We start from the raw sequence: 27,045 nt of genomic DNA, 5'->3' as shown, positions 1-27,045 counted from the left end.
CCAACCAAATCATTTGCCCTTTTCCTGATCTGGTGCCTCAACCTGACGCACTGTATCAGGTTATCTTGCGTGTATCCAAATGTGTGTGTGTGTTAATGGAGAATCATGTGTCATCTCCTGGAAAGAGGGGAAGAGAAGGACAGAGAAGGGGGTTAGAGAAAGACAGTGAAAGATACTTTATAAGAGAGTTTATAAGAGAAAACTAGGAGAATATCATTGTAGTTTTTCTAGTTTCTTTTCTCACTAAATGATTAAAAAAAAGGCAGTCGCAGAGATTTAGGTAATGGCTTCTGCTTCTTTTTGAGGATTAAGCTGCTGCTATGCTTTTTGTACTGACTTCAGCTCTTTCAGAAACCATATATGGAGGGAGGGCTTTTTTCACTTTACTAGCGTGGGCTGAGGGAGTGAGCTCTAAAAATAAAACACATGTTCCTCCAGGTCTGTGGGAGCAGGGGCCCCCAGCGTATTGTTTTGGGATATGGGGGAGGACAGGGAGGATCTGGCCTAGAGAGAGATACTGCAGAGGGGGCAGGGCCGCTGTACTTTCAAGAAAAGAGTTGAGAAAATATTCTCGCTTGCACATGTGCAAGCTCTTTTGTAAGGTATAAACATCAAAAGGAAAGGAAATTGAAATAAAGTAAATTATATTCAGTTGCGCAAATAGCCTTTTCTCCTTTCCTGCAAGCATTGGAGGTTGAAATGTGGGGCAGTGTGTTTCTTACTTGTGTGTCTCCGATGGGGTGAGGGATGGTCAGGATTGCTGTTCATAATGCTGAGTACACCCCAGCTGAAAAGGTGCATCCATGAGCCTTTTTATTGATTTACAAAGCCCTCAGGGAACCAGTAGGGATAAGGGTTAAAAGTATCTGAAGGGGCCAGTGTGCTTATGCATGCACACTGCAAAAACATATTAGTGAGTGTGTGTTTTGTTGGGATAACTGAATGAAAGGAGCGTATCCATCAAGCTAAAGTGGAAAGACTAAGAGCTCTTCTTGGTGAGGAACGAGTTAAAGCCAGCTGACTGAGATGTGTGGGGGGAGTTTGCACGGAGCAGAGAAGGGGAAATGAAGGGATATTAAGGGAGAAATAAGCATGAGGGGGCTGGATACTGTATATCACGTGTCTGGATTTAGCACCAGTCCTCCTACCTCCTACTGCTGTATCTTTGTAGACTGTTCAGCAAAGTGGAAGAGGGAAGAGTGGGGGAGGAGTGTGTGTGTGCATGTGTGTAAGTGCAAGAAAAGCAGAAGAAAGTATGAGAAAGAATAAGATGTAAGCATGAAAGAGTTGTAACCAAACACTGGGGGTAATTAGTGATATCATGACACTATCAAATCTGATCTCCCCTTCAGATAAAGTTTTTTTAACGTCAGCTAGTCATGCTGTAATGTTCACTCACTAGTGATGGAGATTGACTTAAAGTAAGTAAGCAAAGTATAATAAGCTGTTACACTTTAACAGTGTACCATGCAAATATCATAGCACACTGACAGCGAAGAGTATAATGTGAATATTTATAGTGCTACCCAGTGGTGGAAAGTAACTGAATACATTCCTGAAGTACTGTTTGTAGTACAATTTTATGCTACTTTATACTTCTACTTTTCAGAGGTAAATATTGTACTTTTTACTCCATCACATTTTTTTAACAGTGTTAGTAAGGCTACTAGTCACTTTTCAGATCAAAAGTTTACATATGAACATATGAGCAGTTTTAGATATTACAATAAAATAGAATATAAAATACTTTATTTGTTTTTGGTTTGCATGTGAAAAATCTGCTATTGAAAATGAAACATTAAAACACAACATATCACACCCAGACAGGACACATTAAAACACATTTACATAAAAACACAATACACCAATAGAAGCTATTAAAGGGACTGTTTGTAAGAATCAGAAATTGGTTGTAACAGCGACACCTGAGGCCGTTAAGTCAACGAAAGTCAGCGTCCTGTTGCTCGCGCTCGCCCGTGTGTACGCGCTACCTGAATGTGAGCGAGCATCCGTCAAGACAGTGAGGCGACACACATCAGCTAAAACCACAATATCACTCTATATTTCACCTGCTTGGCAGTAATATTAGCTCACCGCGGCCAACACTGTTTTGCAAGACGTGCTTCACTAGATATAACTTTGCGGTTTTGGTGCTTCCGTTGAGTTTGTGTTGGAGTCTGAGTCTGAACAGCGTAGCCACACGCGAGCGTGCATGAGACACTGACCCGGATTGATTTACACGTGTAAGAAGTTACAAACAGTCCCTTTAAAAGGAGCACCAAGTGCTTGAAGGCGAGGACTAAATCAAGGTTAAATAAATAGATATAAAATGCTGTGTGCTGAGGGTAGCAAGCTGGCTTCAAAAAGTATCTGTCCTTACTAATTGTAATATTTTATAGCAACAGGGAAATAGTACTGCTTAACTGTAACTGTTAATGCATCAATAATAATAATGATCCAATAATATGATAATGAAATAACACTGACAAGGGCAATACTGCTTAACCTTTACTTTTGATACATATTTAATAATATTTCTGTACTTTGACTGAATTTTGAATGCAGAACTTTTAGTTGTAATCAGGTTTAATATTTCTACTTTTAATTAAATAAATTATGTGAATATTTCTTCCACCATAAACTGAAGTAAACCTGATTTCCATTATAATTGCATAATTTTTTTTTAAAATTAATTAAAGTTATGACTTTATTCTCGTAATATTAAAACTTTTTTTCTCTTTAAGTTATGACTTTGTTCTCGTAATATTCCAACTTTTTTCTCCTAATATTATGTCTTTATTTTGGTAATCTCAGATTTTTTTCCCTCAATGTGGCCCTAATACCTCGAGTACATTTGCACTTTGACCCTCACTGCATTAGACTTATATACTATATACTTAGACTATAAACTGTGTTACCTTCATCACAATGATCAAATGTTTTGTGGCTCCAGACAGATTCTTTTTTTTTTTCTTTGCCTAAAATGGCTCTTTTGATAGTAATGGTTGCTGACCCCTTATACTATACTAATGAGAACTACAGACAGTGAGTGGTGCAGGGACATCATGGACATCAGGTGTCCTGGATGATTTGATTACTATCATCTTCTACTTGAAGGACATGTGACGCTTCGTCAGTGTAAAGGTGGGCGTGTGCTGTGGGCGCGTCATCACCGAGGAGTGTCTGCGCTCAGCCAATCACAGCCCAGACGTGAGTTCTGTGGGCGTGGCCGCTCCTCCCACGTCATCCTGTCCCAGCTGCAGCACGCTTTTGTTCAAACTCACAAGTCAGACAGTCGGTCCTTTACAGACAGAGGTGCGCGGTTTTTTTTTTACGTTACTCACCAAATGTGCTTATAAAAAACGCTGACAACAACAGTGTGGCTTTTTTCTGTATTTTTTTTAACCTACAGTGACAGTTTTGGAAACTTGTTATTTTGTTGGGGAAGTTGTTCAAACAGGGACAACAGCAAGGTGTCCTGGAAGAAGGGAGGATTTTTTTCCTTGAACCAGTCGGTTTTTTATTGCTGGAGTATGACTGCTGCTGCTGTCATGTACAGTCACTAGACACAGTGAGTTTATATGCTACCCTTCATCCTCCTCGCTGGATATATCTATGGAGAGGAGGTCCTGTATCTCTTGGAGTTACTAGACAGCACCGTGAATGTTGAATTCACCGACCTGGATAGCAGAAGACGACACATTTAACCTCATTTGAATGCCTTTGCAAGGAGTTTGCTGGTTTCTGTGCTGCAGGCAGGGCTTCAGTTTGCTCGGACGGGACTATGGGGAGAAAGAGGAGGAAGAGTCGTTTGAATTGCGCAACAAGGAGGACTTGACTCCCAATGGACGGGTAAAAAAAAAAAAACTCCACCTGCGCTACACTACAACTCCTGTGCATGAATACTTCACACACAGTTCATATAGCATAATCTCAATGAATATATACTTTTAAAATGTCAAATAGTGGCTTTAAAAACATCTTCTTGCACATGAACATTTTCATAAAACAGGCTCCACTTTATAGTAGCATAATTTCAGTTTTGTGCAAACATACAGTTCTTGATATGAACATGATTAACTTTTCAAAGGTAAATATGGATTTGAACTTAAAGGTATGATAATAAATGCAACCATAAGATTGAAGATATTTTGAAGTTGCAAGCTGCAATGTTTACATATTAGCTGGGAATTAACAACGTTTTTTCAATTTGCTATATCACTGATGCAGGACAGAGAAGTGTGCATGCTGCTGCTGGCCAGCTTGACGTTTAGGTTTGCACGTTCTTGGAGGCTTGGGCAACATTGAGCAATCACACACACACACACACACTCTGATGCAAGCTGTAAAAAAAAAAAAAAAAAAAAAAAAGCAGTGTGTTGAAGTGATCCTATGTGTTTGGCCTCCGTCCGCTCAATTGCAAATAAGACTGCGGCCTTGTCTTCTCTGTAATGTTAGTCATCTGATCAGGCACAGAGAGTTCAGCATTGTCCACCCACTTGTGAGGGGGCATTGTTGCCTTGAATTGAGGTAGGCTCTATCTGTATGACCCAACGTACAACTCTTTATGTACAGTCTCTTAGGAAAATCTTTAAATATGTATTGGAACTGTGCTTCTCACACCAGGCTCAATCTTTACAAAGAGAGCATGGTATCATAGGCCGAGTTATTCTGCACACTAACAGCATGAAAGATGAAAGTAATATCGCCTGGAGCAACTACTTGCATTTACTGGCCCTTTTGTCTGCTTGCAACCAACCACTGCCACACCACCGAGATTTGCATGAAAACGTTGGGAACAAATACATTTTACGCAGTTTATTGCCTCAACAGAAATCTAACTGTACCAGCAGCCTGCCAGATAAGAGCAACATCTGTTGCCCAGGGGTATCCAGAGAGGTGTTAGTGTGTAGCACTCTACTTCTTTTTTCTTGGCAAACATACCTGTCTTCTTGGTCATAATTTACCATCTGGACAGGAATCCAACTGCTTCATATTCACAATCAATATGAGATCATAGTTACATGTCCCAGTGGAGATGCCTGATGGCCTTCTGAAGTGAGATGCAGGGATCTCCTTTTCCTGAAACTTTCCCAGATCCCTCATTAAAATTCAACCTAACATCTGCAGAATTGTGCTCTTCTGGGTGGCTTGGGTTTAACGTTGGTTTATTGAAGTGTTGATGTGTTGTTTGGAGAAGAACGAAGCTCTATGAGATGATGACCTTGATTGAGTGATTTGCGTTCTGGCCTATCTTTAGTCTCTCTAGAAGATAAGTCGCATAGGATAGTGCTGCATTTTATCTGTTATTCCGGAGGCCAGTTCAAATTTGTGAAACTGGTGTAATTTCTACACAAGAATAAGTCTTAAAACAAAGCTGCCTCTATCAGTTTGGCTATGCTTATGTGTGGCGGTGTAAAATCGACTCGTGAAGCTCATAATGCTCTTCTGTCTTTAGAGCGGCTCTGCCCCACAGTGGTGTTACATCACTGATTAGAGTGTTGGCTCTATTGATTTCCAGCTCGTAAATATTCATAAATATGAACTGACTTAAAAAGCCATAAAATAACAGTCTGCCTATTAATCTGAGTGATATATTTCCTTTTGAGGAACATCCTGTCTTCATCTATCATGTGGTTAGGCCTGTTCGGTTTATCAGATTACTTGTTAATGGGAGGAACCACTTTATTGACTTAAGGCTAGGGTTGGTAATCTTAAGAAATTAGCAAGAGTACGCTAGATTTAAAAATTACCCAACCGAAAACCCAGCCCAGTGTTACCAACTCTTTTCCAATGAATGTAGTAAGTAGCACTAGGGATGTCACGGTGTGGAAAATCTCCCACCGGTTAATAAACTTGTGACAGCACCGGTGTTACCGATTACACCGGACATTTTACAAGAAAGATTACGCTTGGCTCAACATATGCAGAGCGCTTACTTTGATATTTAACATTGGAAAACTGTGTGTCTGGCCTCTCCGGTTGAACTTAATTCGCTGCGGGGCCACAGGTTTCTACCTAGCGCTGCTGCGCCGCGCACACCGGCGGTTAACGCTCCGTCCTCCACGTGGCGATTGCCTCATTAACGTTATAGTTCCCTTATAACATTGGGTTTTAATCTGAAATATTGCCGCTTTTGCTTTTCGCTTTGAAATCCTCTGCCATTGTCTCGTCTGTCAACTCTTGCTAATCCTGTGTGCGATATCTGACTCCTGCTGAGTCTCCGTGTAGAGCAGACAATTTCACTTTCAGTTTGTAACGTCCGTCGTCCGACTATGTATTAATAACACAACGCTGATACGTGAAGATTAACTAAATGGGTTTTATTTCTATTTTAAAAAAGCAAAACTACGGTGCAGGCGGTGGGCTAGTAATGTAATGGGTGTATGCCCGAACACCGTGTAACACCAGTATCCCAAACTACTGCGACAAGCCTAAGCAGCACCACCTCCAAAAGTCCCTAAATCTAGCGAGAAAGTCAGCAACACTGACAGTCCGTCCCTTCAGGCCTCCCTTCAAAGCCACTCCCCCAAAATTATGATTACGAACATACACATATCATGATGAATGTGAACAATGAACATGGCTATTGTTAGTACACACAGCTGTGAGTCCAGCTGGCAGCTTGTGGAAGACAACGGTGACGCGCAATGAGTGCACAGACAGAGTGCAGACAGATAGCCCATCGAATCATTACATCCAGGCAGAATGCAATGATTGGACAGGTTTATTACAGTCCTGCAACAGCCACAGATACCGGATTTTTTTCTTTTTTTTATCACAGCATTTGATTTATTGAGTGCTGTCGGGATGTAATGAGAATTTCAACAAATAAATCAAACATGTTTTTGTAGAAGATTATCAACTCTAGCTTTAACGTTTTATCCAGTAACCAAAGTAAACTATACTTTTGGACTGAAACAAGTCCACCCAGGTGTTCTGAAGTTATTGATTATTGATTCCCTGATTCCTACGGATAATCAATCCACTTCCACAAATCCTGTTTCCTCTTGATCTGTGTCACGGGTTCATGCTGGGTATTGTAACTCTGAGCCAATAATTACAACCACAGTTGAACCACTCAAATCAAAGCCAGTATCATCAGCTGACTCAGATCTAACTGATGCTGTTTGGCTCTCCGTGGTGTCAACGGAGGGTTGAAGATGGTCTACAGTGAGTCCCAGGGAAAGCCCCTCAGGGCGGCGTTTCATCGTTTACCCAGAGAGCTTCATTTCGTCCAGAGCTTCAGAAGCCACATTTTCAGAGAGCAATTCAGACCTCCCTGGGTGTATATATGTGTGTGTGTGTCTCTGTTTTGGGCTTCGTAACACTGAAATACTCCATTTAGTAGGCCTCTGTCCAGCTCTTGCCAGGGATGATCACAGCAACCCACATAGGTCTGGTGGAGTCTCCCTCGCTCAAGGCATCCAAAACCTCCACCACAATCTCCTGCGTTGTTTTTCATGCTGCCAGAGGATGCCACCGATGTGTAGCATCCACAGCGGCGAAGCCATAGACGACACACTGTTCTTTGCCAGGACTCTTTCTCACTGAGGTTGGAATCATGAGTCAGTGCTGACGTTTGCGTGGGCTTGGCCCTTAAGAGCACAGGGCCATGTCAGAGTCCTTTCCCTCTATGTTTACAGTCCTCATTCAAAGAAACTGCTCTCCAACAGCTGCCCAAACAGTCACACTGAGCTGAATGCCTCCAGTGTTGGGACAGCAAGGCACTAATTTTAGGACAGGACATCCGTCATTCTCTCTTCTTTCCATGTTTCCACCGAAACTTTATTCAGTTTTTAATGCAACGTGAAGTCACGTTTACCAATAAACTACCACCACACAGTGTTTAAGCCTGCACACAGCTGTAAGTGTGGGCCGCAGTGCATCCTGTTACTGGGAACAAATGGGCACAGTGCGGCCTCGCTGAGAGCGGGTACCATTAACCGTCACTACTGCCCTCTGTCTTCAGAGGTGACACGGTACGCTGGTTTATATTTGGTTTCCGTTGCGTCTCTGCCTCACCACCTCCAGGCCACACATCTGGTCTTCAGGCCGACACTGGCTGAGCCCAAGCATTTCCTCCTGGTTACTCAGCCTCCCAGGAGAGCTAGAGAGAGCTAGAGAGAGAGCTAGAGAGAGAGCTAGAGAGAGAGCTAGAGAGAGAGCTAGAGAGAGAGAGAGAGAGAGAGAAAACACACACACACACACACATCACGGCATCTTTCCCTCCATGCTCTAGTCTAGAGTGATTCATCCCCTGCCCGTCCAACGAGAGAGCTTTTGCCAGGGCTCTGCATCGCACGCTATCCTTGTTCCTCATCCCACAGCCCATTAACTCTATTGGAAAGCTATTTTCCTGTAAATTGTCACGTTTTGTGGAGAATTACTCAAAATATCCTAACTTGATCTACCTGAGTCATTAGTTTATTGATCCTCTGATTAGTTTATATCGAGGAATTACAGCTCGGCAATCATTGGATGTGATTAGTATTGATTGGTCGTTTTCAGTCATGGCTGTCTGTCTGAGTTTTCTGCTCTGGGGCTGTTGGCTCGGTTAAATCATTTATGGTTAACAGACGGGTGTAGGGAGTTACTGTAAACACTATCTTCCATTCACAAGTCGCTTTCTGACACTGTTCAGTTATTCTTGCCTGTCTGGTTTGACATTTACAGTATCTCACTTGGAGTTAAACATTAATCAGATCTCATTATACAAACCCTCATCTTTCCCTCTTTTACCAGAGTCCATCTGCCTTATAAATAGAACACAGACTCTATTACTAGAATATAAATTTCATGTTTTCTTTGTTATTTTCGAGCAACCCAAAAGGAAGCAGTAGACTTTCGTTTGCAGGGCAAGGGCTATACTTAGGCTGGTTTGCCCAGTAGTAAAGTGTGGTGTGTGAACTGTAAGGGGCCCAGAGCTGACCTGGATAGAGTTTCAGGTAGGCCAACACCCTACCTGAAACGAGCTGGGCCGGGGCAGCCACAGGAGCTGGCTCAAGGCTGTGGCTCACAGAGACAACAAGCCAGGCCACGGGGACACACAGCGCTGCCCTGCACACCAGGGAATCAGTCCAAATTGCACACAGGCGAGCTCTGATGTCTGATGGGGTTTTCCAAGGTCAGTTGGGAATCCAGGGGCCTGAGCGCTGTGAAAGGAAACATCCTTTCCCATCCTCTGCTTAACAGGGGAGTCCTGGAATGAAAAGTTCATTGTTCCACCCATGAAATTTGATTTTACGTGTCTGCCAGTGGCAGCCCCATTTGTAGTCACCAACCCCCAGTTTCCACAGCAAACTGATGTCCAAGAAAGAAGGAATGTGATTTGATATGAGCAGCTGGCTTACAGTGGAGACAACTTCTCTGACATTTAGCTTTAAGACTTTGGCTGTCTTTATCAGATAATCAACATTAGTACACCATCATTTTATCAGTGCTGTTTTTATACAGTCCCATCCAGAGGCTCTTGTTTTCATCCAGCTATCAACCAACTTGTGACACAACATGTGGATAGAAAAGATGAAGGCAACAGTTCCTGTTATTAGTGCAATCTCAAAGACTAGGGGTATTTTTAGGTTAACAACCTTCTCAGAGGAATGACTGATCTGAATAAGCCTTTTGGGGTTTGCTGGTTGGGGTGCATGCAGCTATTACACAAATGATTCCTCTGTTCCCCACTCCTATATTAAATGAGCCTGTTTTGCATGCCATATTTCTCCCCCACCAGCTCACCCCTTGCAAGTGAAAGCCAAGCATTACAGGAACAGAGCAGCTATGTGCTGAGACTGCCAGCAACGGCTGCATGCTCTGCTGTAACATGGCCACTGAAGGCAAACTATTGAGGGATATCTCCAACCTGTTGACTAGTTCTAAGGACAGACTACTGTTTGTGTTGCATTATCATCTATTTACCCTATTCTCTCTCTCTTGTGTTGACAGAGTCCAGCTGAAGTGACTGTTTCTCAACCAACTCGCACAGCCAATGGAACAAACGGGTAAGCACAGATAGAATCTGATTTTTTTTTAACCTGAATTTTAGGAAGTAATAGTTCCTTATTTTACTAATATACTTCCTCTGATTGCTGGGGAGTTCTGTATCCTCCTAGTTCAGGCCAATCACTTGATTTTTCATCTGCAGTGTGTGTTTTCTCATGGGGCTTTCCTCATGTGCCTAGTCATGATACATGTGCCTAACATCAAAAAAATCCACACGCTTGCTCACATGTGTACACATACAAGCGGTTCAGACTCACATGTATATTGACAGATGATCTTTGATGCTCTCAGCTGACATTTCCAAGTAGGGATGTCACGTTACCAGAATTTTTTTAGTCGATACCAATAGCAGGGAAATTCCATGATTCTCAATACCCAATTTGATATCACGGTAAAAATCCCAGATGATCTGCCTTAAGTTTAAGTCGCCAGAAACTACATTTTAGATTACATTTGAACATATCATGATAACGTTATAATTTACCTTTTCCCTATAAAATTTTTTACAGGATAGAGCTTGAACGCATCATAATGTGGTGCTGGGCAATATGGAGAAAATCACATATCATGATATTTTTTACCAAATACCCTTATTGATATTGTGACAATGTTGTAGGGTTGACTATTTGTGCATTCACAAAATATTTACACAGTGAGATTTTTGAAAAATAATCATCTGTAATGGATATAATGACTAAGTGGATAAAGGTAAATAATAGAACAGTCGTAGGTAGGTTCAGAAAATTATGTCACTTAACTGTAATGCAGCCTTTAAAACCAGTAAAAGACAACACTTATGCCATTTTACAATATTACGATATCCAAAATAAAAGACGATATCTAGTGTCATATCACAATATCGATATGATATCGATATATTGCCCAACAATAATATAACTCAATGAAACCTCTATTAATGTTATAGGATAGCTCCGCTATTTAGCCTTGTTTATTTCGATTTGCTATCGAAGTATCGGTTCTCGTGACATCCCTATTTCCAAGCTGCAGTGGTACTGGTACTACACCAAAGAAAACATACTTATCAATACTGAATTCCATTTCTGCCAATAGATCCCTCTAATTGTTACACACTGGTCCTCTAACCTCTTGACCGCTTGATTTGCCATTCAAAGGTTGGCTTGGCTGTTGTTTGGGGCCACATTGTCCAATCATATGTCAATCTTCAACCTAGATGATTGTGACCAATCACAGGTTAACTCTATCCAGCCTCCAGATGGACAAATCCAATCACTTTGTTGTATGGCTCCCTCTCTCAGGCTGTATTCTCAAACTGCCTGTCACAAGGAACCACTATGCGTCGCGTGAATAATGAAATTCAAATGGTCATGTGGTTGACAAGTGAATGCTAATGCCAATGAAAAGGAGTGATTCATGGAGGGTTGGATCCAGACTATTAGTGCAGGGCTGTGATCTCAGACAGTGATGTAGCCAGGCTCTGCTCTACTCTGTCACTGGCATCATGCCCTTATCACCCCTCGCCTCTCTTTCCCCATCCACAATCTCTACTGTACATCTGCCGACTCACAGGCAATGAGTCACAAAGCTCGACTTGTGGGACTATCATACACCACAAATGAATAGACGAGGGAGGGTCAGCAACAATTCTCAACAAGAAGAGAGCTGCATCAGGAAGTAGAAGCTGAAGCTGTGACATTTTATTGCAGTCATACAGGACGGGAAAGGAGGAAGGGAAGAAGTTATGAGCGAGGCAGGCTAACTGGACTGGGTGACTCAGTCCTACATCAGCAGCACTCCCAGAAGAGGTGTGGCTCGGATGTGTGTGTGTGCGTGTGTGTGTGTGTGTGTCACTTCTACATTATAGTGGAGGTGGCCCCAGGCCACATGGCATAATTAACTACTGGTTTTGAAGGGAGTGTGTTAAAAGCCTGGCTGTAATCATCACACTGAGTGCAGAGATTAGAGAGTGTAGTGTGTGGTCATTACCTGGCCAATGACTGGACACACCCTCAGCTGTATAGAGGGAAAGCCAATCCAGGCTCCGATAAGTCAGACCATTGTGATTGAGAAAATGGTGCCATATCCTTTTATCTTCAGTCTGACAAATGGGGCAGATTGGTTTACTTTGTACTTTTATTGAGCTATTGAATTTAACTGTCCAGAAGGAGATTAAAGGGATAGTTTAAAGGGATAGTTTTTGAATTAGGGTTGTATGAGGTACTTATCCATAGTCAGTGTAGGTAATAACCTACAGTAGATGACGGTCAGTATGCGCCCAGCTTGGAGAAACACAGGAGACAGGAGTTACCGCACAGAAGCAAAGTAATGTACTGCTGTGGACGGGGACAGCAGCAAAATGTATTTTAGCCACCTAAAATTTGGGCCCACCAACAAAAATCTATATCTGTTTAAGTGTATACTATATTTAGAATATTTTCGCCAGGTTTTTTTGCCATGAGCGAGCCGTCTCTGACGGGAAACTGAAGCCGTTGTATTCATCATCTGTGTCCTTGCCAAAGCCACCAGATTTCATTAGGAAAAAACAGTAATTTTGCCTCGCAGAACACGCGAGTTGCTGGTGTAACGCTGCCACGATCGGTTAGTTTGTGAATCCAATCTAACCAAAGTCACACAATAACACAAACCAACTAACCAATACAGGCAGCGGTAGACCAGCAACTCCACAGTTCTGCGAGGTAAAATTACTTCACCTTTTTCAATGAAGTCTGGTGGCGAGAGCATAGATATAATGATAATAATTAATTCCCTGTCGGAAACATAGACTGTATAGCTGTCTGACGGCAAGGTAAACTGGTGAAAATATTCTAAATAAAGCGTATACTTAAACTGATGTTGATTTTTTTTACGTGAGCCTTTCCCTGCGGTAACTTCTCCAAACTGGGGGGCGTGCCGACCGTCATCTACTGTAGGTAATACACTGACGATGGATAAGTACCTCATACAACCCCACTTAAAAACACCCAAACTATCCCTTTAATCCCAACTATTAGTTTGAATAACGGCGCAGATGTGATGATGATGAATTGAGGGAGTTATGTTTGTCCTACTAGACTGAGGTCAATATGGTAATGCTCAGATAATTCATCATGCTGCCGGCCTGATGTGGTTAGGGAGGGAGATAGGACGGCCTCTGTTAAAACAGAGCGGTGGGTAGTACAGACAAACAGAATACCTGGTTTGAATGGAGTATGTATTCTGTTTACAGTGTGCTAACATAGTGTGTGAATATACATTCATAGTCACGCTCAATTTGAAAATACCATAATTTGTGTGCGTTATGCATTTTGAGCCTTCTAACATTTTTATTACACAAACATAGCTGCAGGGCACATGCACAGTCGACCCTATTCATTCTCAGTATTTTTTCTTGTACAGTAAGAATTTCACATAAACACATGATCAAAACATCTTGCTGATGTGACACAGAACAAGCTAGTGTACATTTTCAGTAACAAGGTGGAAGGGTGGGGATTTTGTTCATATTTCAAAAATTATGTACATTTATTGAGATATTTATTTTCCAAGATGTACTTTTATCATTGTGATAACTGACACTGGACTGCATTGGTTTCAAGAGACTTGCAATCCGTCATTTGTAAATCCAGGAACTCCAACCAAGTTTGAAATGACCACAATTGAATGTTATATCATAATATCTAATATACCACCAATAGTGGATTATTAGGTTTTAACTCGGGACAGAAAAGCTCTTTAACCCTGGTTGAGCCAGCGTTGAATGTGTGTTTGAAAGGGTTAACCCGTGTTGACCGACTCGGCTTCGGGACCCAGGTCGAGAGGTGGGTCGAACCAGAATTGATGTTGATGTGAATGTCACGCACCAGGGTCGCCAACAACCGGGGGGGACGCATTTATTTGGTTGCAAATGGGAATGCACTGCCGTGACGTAATTGTCATAGGTCGCCGTATAGCTCATAAACAAACGATGCGACGGCAGCAGGAATGTTTTCAGAACGACGGACGATTTGAACAACATGGATATGTGGCGAAACTGTGAGGTTTAAGTTGACTGATGTGTAACTGCAGAGACTGATCTGGAGAGGCTGGGAACACAGTTTTCAAATGATAATATTAGTTTGGCCTGTGTCAGGAGTCCTGTAATAGATTTGTTGTGTGTTTGCACTGACCTCTCGCAGTCAGCTTACTGAGGGTGTGGGTGACGGACGTATCTCTGCAGGCGGATGGCTCGGGGTCTCCCCTGTATGTCTCTCTTCAGTCAGCACAAAGTGCCAAGCAGCTTGCCTCCCCCCTGCTGTGCCCACACTCAAATCTGTCTTACATCATCACTATTCTCTTTCATCCCCACTTTCCTGGCTCTCAAGTTCCTCCTCATAGCTGGGCCAGAGAAGAGAGTACAAACTGTACCAGAAGGAAAGTGGACACTTGAGGGCTTCTCCATCTCCCTTTCTCACCATTTGTTCTGTCTGTGTTCTCATTAGCCCCCCTTCTGCTTTACAATCTTTTTTTTTTTGGTGTGGGCTGCCAGGCTGAAAGAGACCAATGTTTCTGAATGTGTTTCATGAGTGCATGCATGAAACATGTGGGTGTTTGCGTGAAAAGCTTAGAAGTGGGCTTCTAGTAATTGCCTGTCTGAGTGTCTGTTGCCTGTCTGTCAACCATCACACACTGGCCCTGTTTACAACATCAGCAAATATAGGACGTTTTAATTCACATCAGTAAGTCACTTGCTCTCAATCATAAAATATCTCGCTGATCAACACTCTCTCCTTCAGTCACAAACTCAGACTTCCTGTCACACACACACGCCCCCGTCCTCCTCCTCCTCCTCCTCCTCCTTTCTCAAAACATGACTTTTTTCCTCTCCCCTCTGCCGAGTCCAGAGTTTCTTGGCAGTGGTCTTGAGTAAACAGCGTATTTTTAGCTGGGAGGTCATATAGGCCCAGTCTTAATCACCACATTCCCATTTTCCCACCAGCCCCAGCTTCAGCCAGAGGCCCCTGTGATGTGGGGGAGGGGATGGAGACTTGAGAGAGAGGAGTGGATTTCTACAAAGAGAAACTGATTATTTAGTGCTACAGCATGACCCACTGTACTGTAACGAAGGTCATGTCAGATAGTTGTTTATCCTTTATTTGTGCTTTTTCTGATGTCTAATAAACTGTGTAACAGTTATTTGAGCCTGGACATCAACAAAAAGGCAGCCGGTTTGAGGTCATTTGTTTGACCATCCAGACATTTCATCCATCACATAAATCTCAAAGTATTTCTGTGACACATCTGCACAAGGGTCATTTTTGCAACCATGCATGTTCTTGTGGTCACAAGGACCCGCTTTGTATGCTGGAACATGTCTCCGCTGTTTCCATTGCGGTCACCCAAGCCCGACAGCAAGGACACTACTTTTCTGACTTTAATTAGCGTCTCTGCGTTTTGATTAGACCCTGGACTGAAATCAATTACTCATCGCTCCAGCAGCCGCTACCAGACAGACACTCACAGAACTAATCAACTCATTGTGCCGCTCATACTTGTTGGATTTAAGTGTGTCACCATCATGGTCGCCATGAAAGGGCTGCAGACAATATGTTCATCAGTTTGTGATGACCTTATTTCAGTATGTACAGTAGGAACGGCCCATATGCTGTTGATTTGAATCAATCTGTAGCTTAAATAATGCTGCTCACACGCAATGTTTGTAAAATGGGAAGAACAGGAAATCCTCCCGCGATTCAGCCAAGTCTGAATGATTTAATGCTTTAAACTGAATAGCTTGAAACTGAAAACAAGACATTTTGAAGTAGTCACCTTTTGAGTCAATGAAATCAAAACTGGTACTATTTTCTGACATTTTATAGGTCAAACAATTAATCAATTAATTGAAAAAAGACTCTGCATGTTAATCCATAATAAATATAATTGTCAGTTGCAGTGTTTATGTAACTGCCAGCTATGAAGGCTTTTCAGCCGTTTGTTTACACTACTAAAGTGGGAGGTATTGTTGCTGTTGATTGCTTGTAATTACAGTTTAAACAATCTGATTTGAACACGGCATAAGCGGGCATAGCCGCTGGTTCAAGACGGAACAGGGTCAAGGCCGGCATGATGGACAAGATTTAGATGTAGTGAGGTTGCACTGAGGTAGCTAAAATCCCAACAGCCTCAAATACAGTGGCATTAAAATGCAGATTGTTTAATGCTGATAAAAAGCTCACTACGTATTACCTCAGAGCCACACAGGTGCTTTCACCTGTTGTGGCTCTTCTCAGGACTGTGTGGGCGTGTACAGACTGACAGCTCCTTGATTCTCCTGTTAGTTTTGTCACACCTGTTAGGGCGGTACAACGTACACCTTTATCACTCTTTCATGACCTCATGTAATCTCCTGAGTCATTTTGGTAGAAAAATATTATTTAATAGTTTGTAAAATGAAGAAAAGGAGATGATTTAGAATGGATTTAATATTGCGATAGAATGGCAATTTTTGACCTACTGTCAACACATGCACCATGCTTGACAATAGCAAGTTATTGGGCTTTGCAAAAGAGAAATGAACCTTCTGTACACGACAGTTGGCCTTGATTGTGCCCCAATGTGTCCTCTTTAAATTATTTGTTTTGTTTCTTCCACTTTCTTTTGCTATGTAGCTCTCTCTTACTTTTTTCCAACTAGACAAATACTTGGTTGCTTGTTGCCCTTCCCACATTTTAACTCTATATTGTTATTGTGTTGTTTAGGTATAAAAGAGATGTGGAATTGTTTGTGTGAAATTGAGAAAGTAGGGCACAAAGAAACTAGTAGTGGTGACAATTACTGATGGTTACAGAATTGAACAGCGCATCTCATCGTCAGCCACGTATCACACTTTATCCGACATCAGTCTCTCACTTCTGTACAGAGATTAGAGCACATTTACACTTACACAACTACACAGGATGTAAATTTGTGCTTCAGATTTATTATAGAATCAGATCTATGTGGATTTCCTTCCTCTCTCCAATCATGTTTCCTCTTTCTGACTTTTATTTTCTCGACTTCTCCCTCTCCTACTTATCTAGCAGCTTATTTGTCGGGCTGATTTGACCTATGCGATCTCAGCTGCCTTTTCACTTTCAGAAACAAATAATTGAAGAGATTGGAGACAGAAAATATGTTTTGTCAGTTTCCCCTGCTGCTCTTTTTCCCTTTGAAGCAGCTACACTATGTTGATCTCAAATAACACCCAAAACACAGAGCAGAAGAAATAGCCTTGATTTTCAACACATTTCAAGCTTCCACAGTTGAGTAGTGTGACATTCAAATGATGCTCCTCCTCTGCAGTAGCTGATGTTTAGTCCTCTAGGGGAGAGAGAGAGAGAAGTGCTGTCTGTAGATGTGCACTTGCTCTATTCTCCGTGCTGTCTAATCCCCATGTCAAATTGTTTCCTGCACTCCACAGGAAGTTACCCACTGAAGGCCCCACCGTCATGGCCTTTGCTGGGGCTTCTGGGAATGTGGGGGTTGAGTTGAGGTGGGGGTTTTAGGGCTGCTGGACAGCTGTGGAGATCCAAAACCCCTACATCAACATTAGGCTGTGTTTTTGGACACAATGATCAAACTGACTCTGCTACGGCAGCATTGAAATTGAAGGTCAGGCTAGTTTATGCTGCTAAAGGTCAAAGCCTCCTTCTCTACGTGGCTTAGAAGAAGCACTGAAGTTGACTTATGAAGTATTTCAGGTTAAAGATGGGGGCAGACCAGAGAAAGAGATTTCTGTGTGTTAGCAGTATATGGCAAAACGCCCACAGTTTTTAGAAATCTGCACACAGGAGAGCCAAGTTTCATTTTGAACGGCAAGAATATTCCTCCAAGATGTATGACCACATAACCTCTCCAATAAAGTGTCAAATTGAAAGTCAGCTCTTTTATTTCTATAAGACTGCTGGTTGAAATCCTGCAGCAGGTTACACCTGTTGTTTTCAAATTCAGAATTAACCAGGTTGCTGTATAAGTGTAAGGATTGTTTTTTTATTGCTCTTGACATTTTGGATGCAAGCCCATCACAGACAATAGAAATGATCCTAGGAACATAAACACCTGCACAGCAGCCAAATTCTCCAGTCAAAGCGTAGTTTTTCTATAGATCTAATTCCTACTACATATAAACTATCTTTGCCAGTCTGCGTGCATGTCTCCGTTATGTAGCAGGAGATTATTAACAACCTCAAATAAGAGACGTCGTCACATTTCTGTGTTTATTTTAATGTCTATAAGTGGGGTCTGTGGATGCACGGACTGTCAGAGGTCCCCTGAAGGCTGCTGCTGTAGCAGGCGAGCCGGCTTAGTTATACAGCCTGCCTGAGGATAATGTGACGCCCTGAACCAGTTCACATTCACATACAGAAAAACTGGCCCGCAATATAGAGTTTCACCGTGTCTGAACATTAGCTTAAATTAGAGGCTGATGCCAACGGGTTAGGATCTACAACTACAAATACATTTCATAGATTGTATGCATTTAAAGGTGCAGTGTGTACGACTTGGCAGCATGTAGAGGTGAGGTTGCAGATTGTAACCAACTGAAATTTCTCCCGTGTGCCAAGCGTGTAGGAGAAGCAGGGTTTCCGCCAGTTTATTGCAAACCATGTTTTTTTTAACTAAAATGTGTTATACAGGTAGCAAACTCCTTCAAGGAACAACTCGGTGTGTATGTTGTGTGGTTATTGTTAGCGAGTATGGTGCGTGGTCGAGAGAGAGCGTACGTGTGTGACGGACGGTGGGTATGAAAGTAGCATTACAGCTGTTAATGTAGCCATGCAGTGTGTTCGGTTTAGGCTGTCGGTTAATAAATGACACAACTCCCAGGCCAAGTTCCTGTGTCTTATTTATCACCTGCAGATTAAAGTTAAGGGCTTTATGTTGTGTTCCATTGACCTCGGAAATCGGAAGTCGGAGCTGGGAATGACGTCACACCCCAGTTGACTGCATACCAGTACAACAAGTCGGATAATTAACTGGGGTTTGCTCCAGGCAGGTTAACCAATGTTAGCAATACAAGTTGATATCAACGCATTACGCCGGTATTTTGGTGCATACAAATGACTTTGGCTCATTCTAAGTGAAAATGCAACGATTCGTAGTTTCAGGTGATTATACACCAAAGAAAACATACTTATTAATATTCTATTTAATTTCTGCCAATAGATCCCCCTATATGTTACACACTGTTTCATGATAGGCACTGTTTGAGAGTAATGTGACAGAGGTCAACATGAGAAACCATGGTATAGACAGGATCAGTTCAGCACACAAAGTAAAAGGAAATGGCTTCTGCAGACATGTAAGCTGAGTCAAAGCAGATAAGGCTATATTCAGACTCATTGATTATTGCTGCCTTCCGTGAGGAGGAACCTTCCAGGAATTATCAGATCAATAAGGACGTAAATCTGCTGGCGTAGGAGTAGGTAACAGGAGGCCAAATATCCCTGGGAGGGAGCGCTCGATTCATTTCCTGAGCAATGATCCCAGCAGGAGGACAGGAAGGAAGGAGGGGTTCGTCACTTGTACCTCAGATGCTAGTTAGATCCAGGAAATGGATAAAATAAACGAGTAATTAGATAAATAAACGAGGAGAGATAAAACCTCCAAACAATCTAATATAGTGGAAATTGACCTTAGCCTGAGATAACAAATTCGTCCACACACTGCCTACGCAGATGTTGAAGCATCATCGTATGTGTAGGTAGCTGCGAATGTGTTTGTGAGGCATTAAAGAGAGAAAGAAAGAACAGCGCTTCAGCAGATTTACAGATGTTTTTGATGTTTCTGGTTTTAACTATCGAAGGCTGTGACCTCTTGAACCTTCTGCCTTCCTCTGACCGGCGTGAGCTGGCTGGCTGCGAGTCAGGCCGGCGTCACTCTGTCACGTTTATTTTCAGTCGCCCGCATGGCGCGGTGATAAAAGAGAGTGGAGCTGTCCACAGTGGCGTGGTATGCATCAGTGTGTGTTTGTGTGCTTGCGTGCTGCTAGGGAGGGAAACTGTGAGAACGCTGGAGGACAGATATTCGTGGCACTTCTTCCAGTCCCCCCTGTGTGACCCCCACCTAAAGAGTATCAGAGTAGTTGGCACAGTGTCACATGGGGGGGTTCACAGCCAACTGCGTGTCTCTGGGCCAATTAGCCGTCCAATGGGAGAGAGTAGTCAGGGGAAGACTTGAGTTGAGAGGGAAGCAGAGTTATTTACATTCTCTCTCTGCTCCTCTACACAGGCACACTGTCTCAGAGGGGTCTGAAGAGATGAAGAGCCTGATCATCGAGAAGAATAAGATGGGCCTGGAGGAAGAGCCTGAGCTGCTGGTCAAAGGTGAGTCACATGACACCACCATTACTCTGGTCTTCCTTCGCCTGAATGCATCTACCTGCCATGTTCAGTTGTGGTGAGCATTGTCATACAGCTGAAAAGATAAGTCGATTATAGGACGGTCGAAGTAACCGCAATACTGAAAAGCCAACCGCAGGGGATGGCAAACAACCGCCACAACCGCAAAAAATGTGCAATTCATTTGCGATTAATTGCAATTAAATATCTTAATCGATTGACAGCCCTACATTTAATACTACTAATTTGTCCTTCAGTTAATACATGAGGTCCTTGCAGGGCTACTGTAGGTTGATACTGTTCATCTCATTAAGTGTAGTATGTATTTCATTACCCCTAATTATCTCCTAATAAGTACTGTCACAGCTCCATGCTGCGCTGTGTCGCCCCGTAGCCAGCCCGTCTCTGACCACATGTGGCACAGCTGCTCCCACTCTCCCCCGTCGCTCTGTGTCTAGGATAGCTACTGGCTTCAGGAGCGCCGTCTTGGGTGTCTGATGCTTTTGAGGAATGATCTCATGGGATATTTCTGTGTGATTTTTTTTTTTTTTTTTTTTCTTCCTTTTTTCTTCTTCTTGGCCTGCTCCTGAAAGGCAGCAGTAAAATGCCAGCACTTGGATAAGTTACGTCCTGTTTGGAATGGCGGCAGTCAGATCGCCTAATTCTGACAGCAGTTACTATGCACCCGTGGCTACTGCCCCCCCCCTCACTGCTCAACTGTCCCCTCTCTGTCCCTGTGTCACTGTGTGAGGAGAGGAGTTTTCCTCCAAAACAGAGGACAGCTACTTACCTTGTCCATTGATTAATTGATCAAACTGTCACTTGGGTTTTCTGCTTTTGCACCACACCCCCATTACATCCTGCAACCGACCCTACAACCACCACAACACCTCAGGGCGTCGGATAATCCCTGTTGATAAAACACGTTTCCAACAGATCCTCCATTAAGGCCTTGTTCAGTGTGTTTTCTTTTTTCAGCAGGACGTCCTGAGGCTACATGGTGGTTTATATTATTGCCCCAGTATCTAAAATAGGCCACAAACATTGCAGATATAGACTGATGATGGGAGGATGAATTGTACAAGACATGGAGTGGTGACATAAAAGGATGTTAAGAAGACGGTCGTTTATTGAGATATCCTTCTTGATTTACAGTTAAAACGAACTGCTCCTCACATGATGCAGAGCTTCTCATGCTCTGTTTGATCCAAGTTTAGTTGTGAATTTCTTGTACAAAAATGTAAAGTTACGGTCCTTTTTATAATTCACAATATTTAAAAGGCAAATATGTCTTCCTTTTTAAAGTGCTTTTTCATGTTGTAATGGTGTGTTCACACAAAGAGCGAAGCGAACTTCTCTCCGGCGCAATTACATACAAATGTTGTGCAAAGACTTGAATAGATATGAGTTTGCGTCGGGTGACACGACGCAAACACAAGAAATTCGCGTATTCGCTGAAGTTGAAATATGTCAACTCGAGCGAGAAATTTGCGTGATACTGTATCGCAAAATCCCATCAGCGTTGAGATTCTCCTCCTGACGTCCTGACGTTGAATCAGAAATGGAGGGAAAAAAACGATTGTAGCCGTCTGTGGTCACCCAAAGCTACGATAGTACATCATATCTGTACAGAGACCGGACGAAACTCTGTGTATAAATGTATGTGTTTAAACCACAGAATGTCTATGGTATAAACAACAACATCTATTTATGGCTAGATGACTTCATCTTGCGTGTTGATGGAACAGCTGCATAGCCTGGCACTGATTTATCCAAACTCCATTAAAAAAACAAGCATTTGTTGTTTGCTTGTCATCTTGCAGACAGACCTGACAAAGTATGAATTCAGACTTTTTACAAATCGGCAATATTATGTAGTTATTTTGGCATCTGTTTGATCTGTTTATTGCAATTAAATCACAGCACAATCTGCTTATTTTGGGTTCATACCGCAGTAGCGTCGCGTGGCGTACTAGATACAGTCAGTGCAATGGCACTATGTGAATACAGCTCGCCGCCGGGTGATGTTATGAACCCAGACATGACGGTGTTTGGTTTTCTGACATATCTGGGACCGGCGGTCCAACTCGCGCGAGTAAAGAGAGGCAAAAATTTGCTTTGCTCTTGATCTGAACACAACATAAGTTAATTTACATTGTTAAAATTCCAAAATATGAATTGATGAACAGCCAGCTGTCAACATTAGCAGACCTAATGTTCTTTGGCCATCACCAGATTCAATGTAAAAAGTGTAGACTTTGACAGGGCAAGGTAAAGAAATAGCTGTACTGTCAGAATTTTTGTTTTTACATAACTTGTAACATGAAGCCAGTGTTACAGCTCGTGGCACAAGGGTGTTTAAAGAGGAAAGTGTTTGCCTAAATTGAAATAGTGCTTTAATTTTATGTTCCTAATTTATGTTTTTGTGAGATGTCAGCATGCATATGCCTGCGGCTGTGTGCATGAAACTAATTTTCAGGACTGAACTTTGAAGTGAGATGTCTTTTTATTTGCAATGCTCATATTTCATTATAATGTAATTTAAAAATGAATGGATCAAACATTCAGTACTCAGAGAGAGTGAGGGGATGGTTTGCAGTGAAGAGATGGAAATGCACAGAGAGAGATTGTTTGCACAATGTGTGTTTGAGGGGGCAGGGCGTTGGGGGTCATGGGTCACAAATGAAACAAATTAAGGGCGAGCCGTGGCCCCCAGGGGAGACATTAGCAGGCTACAGAGATGGGATCCAGATGGGAGACCAGGGGAGGGGTATACAGGGGACTGTGCTGCTCTTTCTGTCTCTCTCTTTTTTTGCCTTTCCTTATCGCACTGTTTAAAGTTCCCAAGAGGGGCAGCATCCGTGGGACGACCCATGTCTGCGACAGAGGCGTCAATGTAGCAGGCATGCCCTTCTCTCCATGTCTCTCACCCAGCCAGCTTGTCTGCCTCCCCGTCGCACATCCAGTCTGTCAGCAAGCTCAGCCTGACTTACCTCATGGTTTTTATTTATCCGTTTCACGTTGGGTTTTGATGCTGTGCCCCTCTGATGTGGTGTTAAGTACCTCCAGGGGTTTTGCTTTAGGCTATATTGGGTGGGTTTATGGTGGGTTCAAACTTTCCACTTCATATCATATAGAAGCATTCCTAAACAGGAAACCTAGCCTGAGAGGCTGAGCCTTCGCCCCCCCTCCTCTCTCTCTTTATTTTTATTTTGGAGTAGCAAACTTTGCTTTGCGCCGCCTGGGAAAACCACTTTGAGGCAAGGGACGAAAACAGGGAGAGCAGAGAAAAGGGGGAGATGAAAGTAAATAGGAAGTAAGTGAGAGCAGAGGGAAGAAAGAAACAGGCGCTGTCTGACAGGTGGCACGCAGCTTGTTAACCACAGAGGAAGCTGCGATGCTGGCGTGGCGTCACTATCGTTTTCACAGGGTAGGAAGCTGAAGGTACATTGCCTAATTGTTCCTTTTAAAACCTCTCTCAAACATGCACGCACAAGCCATATGAACACACATGCACAGCCAGCCCACAAGTGGCACGTTGCCAGTGTATAGTGGTGCCCTGCCCCCGCAGACAGTCCCACCCTGCCTAGTAATGGTCCAGGTGGCTTGTTGCAGCCCTCTGCCAGCCTCTCCATCAGCCCTCTGGATGAACTCTGACCCCCTACCAGGACTCTTCAATCCTTCTCCGTCTGTTTCTCTCCAGGCGGCATCTGGACAGAGCTCTGCCAAACTAGTTTATTTATCCACTCTGAGATTAAATATTTATTGGGAACAATTTGCACACATAGCTGAGGGGGTAGAAGCAGTTCACTGCTGTGGAACAGTGGCTGCAGTCTTTCCAAACCCTCAGGACTTTGGGAACACAACAGTCCTGCATAGTAGAGCCAGGCCTGGCAAGACCAATGGGCATGCCTATGAGCTGTCTGAAGGCATGTCTGCCTTACTCTCTTTGTCTCTCTCTGTCACACTGTTCCAGTACATCTCTCTCCCTCCTTTTCTCACTCCGTCAACCTCTAAAGTGGTAATTATGTTGGCTGCATGCAGGCTTTAATGCCTATGCCATTAGCTGGCTGTATTTTTATCCCCTAGTATTTACCCCAACAAGGCAGTCTCATATAGACTGCTACAAAATTTATGGACAATTACATGCCTTGGGGATTATTCTTAGTGAAGACATGGTGCAGCAGCACTGGTTTAGTAGCTCCATGAGTAGCCCACCTACCGCCCAGGCCTTTCAAGGGAAATGCTTGTCCTGGTGTGTAGTTAATATGCACATAAGGCTTTGTCTAATGGCATGGTAAAAGGCATGCCAGAAAGTATGGGTTAAAAGTGCTAAAATCGAAATTTAGAGCATTAATATAGCAGCAAACAACTATTTTCTATGTAGAGATATAGAGGAGTAATGTCTACCTGAGCAGAGAATGAAGTCACTCTCCCTCTGTGTGTGTTGTAATACTCTCAACACCCAGCCTCAGTGCTGTCTGTATGCTGCCATGTGGACCTACAACTAAGTTGATTAATCTGGCAGTAATTTTCTCGAGTAGATATTTTGTCTGTAATGTCTCTTATTGTCCATCACAATGTCTGATGTCTAGAACCCAAGGTGACATCTTCAAATGTCTTGTTTTATCCAACCAACAGTCCTGAACACAAAGACATTTGGTTTATTATAAAACAGGACAAGAAAAAGCAGCGAGCTCTCACATTTGAGAATTTGGAACGATCATGTTTGACATTTTTGTTTTAAAAATGACTCTACTTGTAAGAGCCACTATTTTATTTCATTTTGAAGTTGACCTGTCACATGACACATGTGTCTATCTTATTTAAAGGGTGGTTGTTGCGGGAGGTGCGAGGAAACTGGATCAAGCAGCGTCGGTACTGGTTCGTGCTGAGCCAGGACTCCCTCGACTACTACACCGGACCAGAGAAAGGAGCCCGCAGACTGGGAACGCTGGTCCTCACCAACCTCTGCTCTGTCATCTGGCCAGACAAGCAGACATACAAGGAAACGGGTGAGGGGCACACAGACGGGCTGATGCATAGCTGACTCACACTCATGTATACTTTGCTGTAATCTCTATAGAGTCCAGTAATCCTGTGTTAATCCCCTATGCGGTGTAGTGATCATAGACATTTTTAGTAAGTTGTTTTTTGAAGTGACATCTTGTGGTCCCCTTTCCCTTCCCATGAGTGCTGTAAGTCTGAGTAAGTTTGGGAAGCCCCAGCTGTGTTTGGTCCAAAATGTGGCTCAAGGTTGGTGTAGAAACCTCAGCGGGGGCATCTCCCTTTCCTTTCTGGGATGAAAGAAACAAAAGAGAAAGAGGAAAGTGTTGGCTGTACGGGAAGAGACACAGGGGTGACTTGTCCTTTTTCACGTCTCTGTATGACTATTACTCACACATGTTGTCCTCTGTCTACGTCTGTCCATCAGTGGAGGGGATTATGTCCTGCTGACTTCACCAAACCACTCAAAATGTCCAAACCATTGTATAAACCCAAACCCAAACATAGTTCTTACTAACTCAATATGCCAAGGGACTTTTCTGGACAGAAGTGCACTTTCAATAGTGGCTTTGTCACAAGCTCCATCGGGTGTTTCACTACTGAATAACTTTATGTTCCTCCTAAGCCACTGAGAAAGTTGCCTGAAACATTTACTTCCTCTGTGTATTTTCCAGTTGTCACTGTGAAATTTTAGTTCCCTTTAAGGGTTTCCATCTTTGGCATCATTTACAGTTAATGTAAGGTCGCCAAGCAGGTTCAAAGTAAGCAATACCACCATGTCATAATCACATTTGTAAAACCTCTTAAATTTGGGTTTGTACTTAACCAAGAACCCAAACAATGAAGTATGTGGAGCCAAGTCACGTAGCAGGAAAGGGTGATATCAGGCCAGGCTGCCTGGGGTATGTCTAATACTTCCTCTGCACAAGGAGGAAGCACGCCTGGTTCACTTTTATTGCAGGTTGTCCAAGGGGAGACTCACTGAAGGGTTTGACACTTGTGTCCTAACTCATCTGTAGATGTTTGTTTATGGCGTGGTCTGAGGTTCCTCTCAGGCTGACCTTTAATTCTTAATGAAACCGAGAGAGGAAGTGAGGGAGTCACGCCAGGTCTGTGAGGTGTCCCATCATACAAAGAACATTTCACTGTTCTCTTCCCCATTTCCTTAAAATTACACTTTCAGGTGAGGTACGGTTGAATTTCAAGTGCCAATCATATAAAATGTTGTGTTTGTATCTTTATTTATTGTTTTTATAATTTTTTTTGTACTCCTGTACCTCTCCTGCGATTTGCTGCTTTGACACCTGAATTTCCCCCCGGGGATTAATTAAGGTTCATCTTATCTTATCTTATCTTGTTTCTTTCAGGCCACTGGAGCATCACGGTATATGGGCGGAAGCACTGCTACCGGCTGTTCACCAAGCACTTCAACGAGGCTGTGCACTGGGCATGTGCCATCCAGAAAATCATTGATACCAAAGCACCAGTGGAAACACCAACACAGCTCCTGATTCGAGACATTGAGGTGGGCCATGCAACACTCATACAAAAACTAGGGCTGTCAATCGATTAAAATATTGAATCATGATTAACTGCTTGATTGTCCATAGTTAATTGCAATTAAATCGCACATTTTTTATTTGTTCAAATGTACCTTAAAGGGAGGTTTGTCAAGTATTTAATACTCTTATCAACATGGGAG

At 42.9% G+C, this 27,045-nt stretch overlaps 1 protein-coding gene across 4 annotated transcripts in view; it reads left to right on the top strand.

Annotated features, from left to right (window-relative positions):
- plekhh3 (pleckstrin homology, MyTH4 and FERM domain containing H3) overlaps positions 1-27,045 on the top strand; it is a 72,315-nt gene that overhangs the window by 29,278 nt on the left and 15,992 nt on the right. For 2 of the 4 annotated variants that reach the window (XR_012596720.1, XM_074656122.1), the window contains exons 1-5: positions 3,276-3,852; positions 9,946-10,001; positions 20,227-20,321; positions 25,169-25,351; positions 26,711-26,868. Coding sequence is in view for 3 of the 4 variants with exons in the window: in XM_074656122.1 (XP_074512223.1) it covers positions 3,718-3,852; positions 9,946-10,001; positions 20,227-20,321; positions 25,169-25,351; positions 26,711-26,868 (627 nt within the window). In the remaining variant the exon portion in view is untranslated. Of the gene's footprint in view, positions 1-3,275; positions 3,853-9,945; positions 10,002-20,226; positions 20,322-25,168; positions 25,352-26,710; positions 26,869-27,045 lie in introns of those variants that run through there. The other 2 variants (XM_074656123.1, XM_074656124.1) reach the window with 1 other exon arrangement.

The sequence above is a fragment of the Sebastes fasciatus genome, chromosome 13 (assembly GCF_043250625.1).
Source record: "Sebastes fasciatus isolate fSebFas1 chromosome 13, fSebFas1.pri, whole genome shotgun sequence".
Lineage (NCBI taxonomy): Eukaryota > Metazoa > Chordata > Actinopteri > Perciformes > Sebastidae > Sebastes > Sebastes fasciatus.
The sequence above is the reverse complement of the archived record's forward strand: the minus strand, read 5'-3'. Positions and strand labels throughout refer to the sequence as shown.